Consider the following 2,228-nt stretch of genomic DNA (forward strand, 5'->3'; position numbering starts at 1 on the left):
CCCTGGATCACCTCTAAGGCCTTTTAAAAATGTAGGGAAAACATTTGCTAGCTCCAGTATAATAACTGATTCTCTGATTCTATCGAACTAAGAGGATGCTGAAGTACATTTCAAAAAAATTAATTATTTTTTTTAATTATTCATTTAAAATTTTTATTCACAAAGAGAAAACTTTCAGCTCTACTCCTCGTGTGGAGCGATATGCGACACCCTGCAGCTATTCTGTCTCCTTTTCTTGTATATTCCAGTAATGGAGAACCAGACGGAGATGAGCGAGTTCATCCTCCTGGGCCTGACCAACCTCCAGGAGCTGTGCTGCTTCCTCTTCATTCTCTTCCTGATGCTGTACTTGGCCAGCATGCTGGGGAACGGGGCCATCATGGCCATGATAATGGTTGAACCGCGGCTTCACACCCCCATGTACTTCTTCTTGGGCAACCTCTCTTGTCTGGACATCTTCTACTCAACAGTCACCGTGCCCAAGATGCTGGCTGGTTTCCTCTCAGGGTACCAGACCATTTCCTTCACTGACTGCCTCTCCCAGCTTCATTTCTTCCACTTCCTGGGCAGCAGTGAGGTCATTCTTCTGGCTGTCATGGCCTATGACCGCTATGTTGCCATCTGCAACCCGCTTCGCTACATGCTGGTCATGAACCCACAGGTCTGCCTGCTCCTGGCAGCAGCCACCTGGACCACCGGCTTCCTACATGCCCTGCTGCACACGGTCATGACCTCCAGACTGCACTTCTGCGGCCGCAACCGTGTCCACCACTTTTTCTGTGACATCAAGCCCCTGCTGAGCCTGGCCTGCAGCAGCACCCGCCTCAACCTGAGCCTCCTCAACATCGTCACTGGGACCATCGCTCTGACTCCCTTCATCATCACACTCCTCTCCTACCTCTACATCATCTCCTTCCTCTTTCTGAAGGTCCAGTCATGGGACGGCAGGAGAAAGGCCTTCTCCACCTGCACCTCCCACCTCACCGTGGTGGCACTGCTCTATGTGCCGGTCCTCTTCAATTATATGACACACTCCGTGGGAGGCTCCTCAGAAAGGGAGATGATCATCACCCTCATATACACCATTGTCACCCCAGTTCTGAACCCCCTGATCTACACCCTGAGGAACCAGGAGGTGAAATCTGCCCTAAGGAAAGCACTGGGAAGAAAGCTTCTCCCTGGGAAAAAATTAATAAAGTAGAGACAATATGCAAAAAGTATCTCTGATATTATCAAGGGAAGTGGAGAAATGGACCGTATATTGTAAGGGAAAATCCTGCAAGATGCACTTGAAAATACACTATATTGAACCATATTAAGTACTGGATTTTTTTATTATTTGCATTACAGTATTGCCTGGAAATTACACTCTAGGGAACCATTCTAATTGACCATTGTCATTATTAATTGTATTACAACTATGCCTAGAATTCTACAATATCATTGATGTTATTGTTTTTATTATGGTTGTGCTTAGTAAATCTACTGTTGTGAATAGCAGTGGGCAAATATTTCTTTTTCCCCAGCATGGAAAAGTTTAGTGAAAATCGTATGGGGAAGTCATTTTTGGCTAAGTGTTCAGTGGAAAATTTGACTGCTTATTGAGAACCTGAAAACCAAAAATGTTTTTGTTTCTCACAACCAAATATTGAAAAGAATACAGCTGAAAACTGGGGGGGGGAAATTGGGGGGATTTTAAATGATTTTTTTGTTTTGTTTTGGGTTTGTAATTTTTTGATGAAAAATTGAACTGTTCAAAGGAAAGCAGACACGTTCCATGAACAATTTTGTTGAGTCAAAACCCAGCTTTTCCTAAAACGAATTTAAAAAAAAATGATGGATAAGTTTAGACCAACTCTACTTGGGAACCATTATTATGAATTGTTATTTTTATTAAGGGTGATGCTAGTGATGATATACAGAAGGTCATGACAGATTTTCATTTTGACTGGATTTATAAACCTTTAGATTTAAGAAATGTAAAAATCACACACAGTCGTCATCAAAACATAACATGGGTATTAAAAATGAAACAGTATTTTCATTTTTCATCTGGCTTGGTGAAGATCAGGTTGAAGATGTCAAAACTAACCACTTTTTCAAACAAATGTTGAATGGAATGTTTGACCTTTATACAGATCCCTGTTGGCAAAACCCACATATGCTCTTCGGATCTGAATGATTGAAGGATTGGAAAACAAGCCTTATAGTGATAGAGACAAGGATCT

At 42.3% G+C, this 2,228-nt stretch overlaps 1 protein-coding gene across 1 annotated transcript; it reads left to right on the forward strand.

Moving 5' to 3' along the window:
• Positions 1-250: 250 nt before the first annotated feature.
• On the forward strand, positions 251-1,201 carry LOC112124834 (olfactory receptor 12D1-like). The gene has a single exon (XM_024223304.2). It carries the CDS (start codon positions 251-253, stop codon positions 1,199-1,201), a length of 951 nt encoding a protein of 316 aa, XP_024079072.1.
• The last annotated feature ends 1,027 nt before the right edge of the window (positions 1,202-2,228 follow it).

The sequence above is a fragment of the Terrapene carolina genome, unplaced genomic scaffold, assembly GCF_002925995.2.
Source record: "Terrapene carolina triunguis isolate 2854851 unplaced genomic scaffold, T_m_triunguis-2.0 Scaffold32485, whole genome shotgun sequence".
In the NCBI taxonomy this organism is placed as follows: domain Eukaryota; kingdom Metazoa; phylum Chordata; order Testudines; family Emydidae; genus Terrapene; species Terrapene triunguis.

Excerpts from the sequence above, each read along its gene's own strand:
- LOC112124834 (XM_024223304.2), top strand. The coding sequence starts at position 251 with ATGGAGAACCAGACGGAGATGAGCGAGTTCATCCTCCTGGGCCTGACC.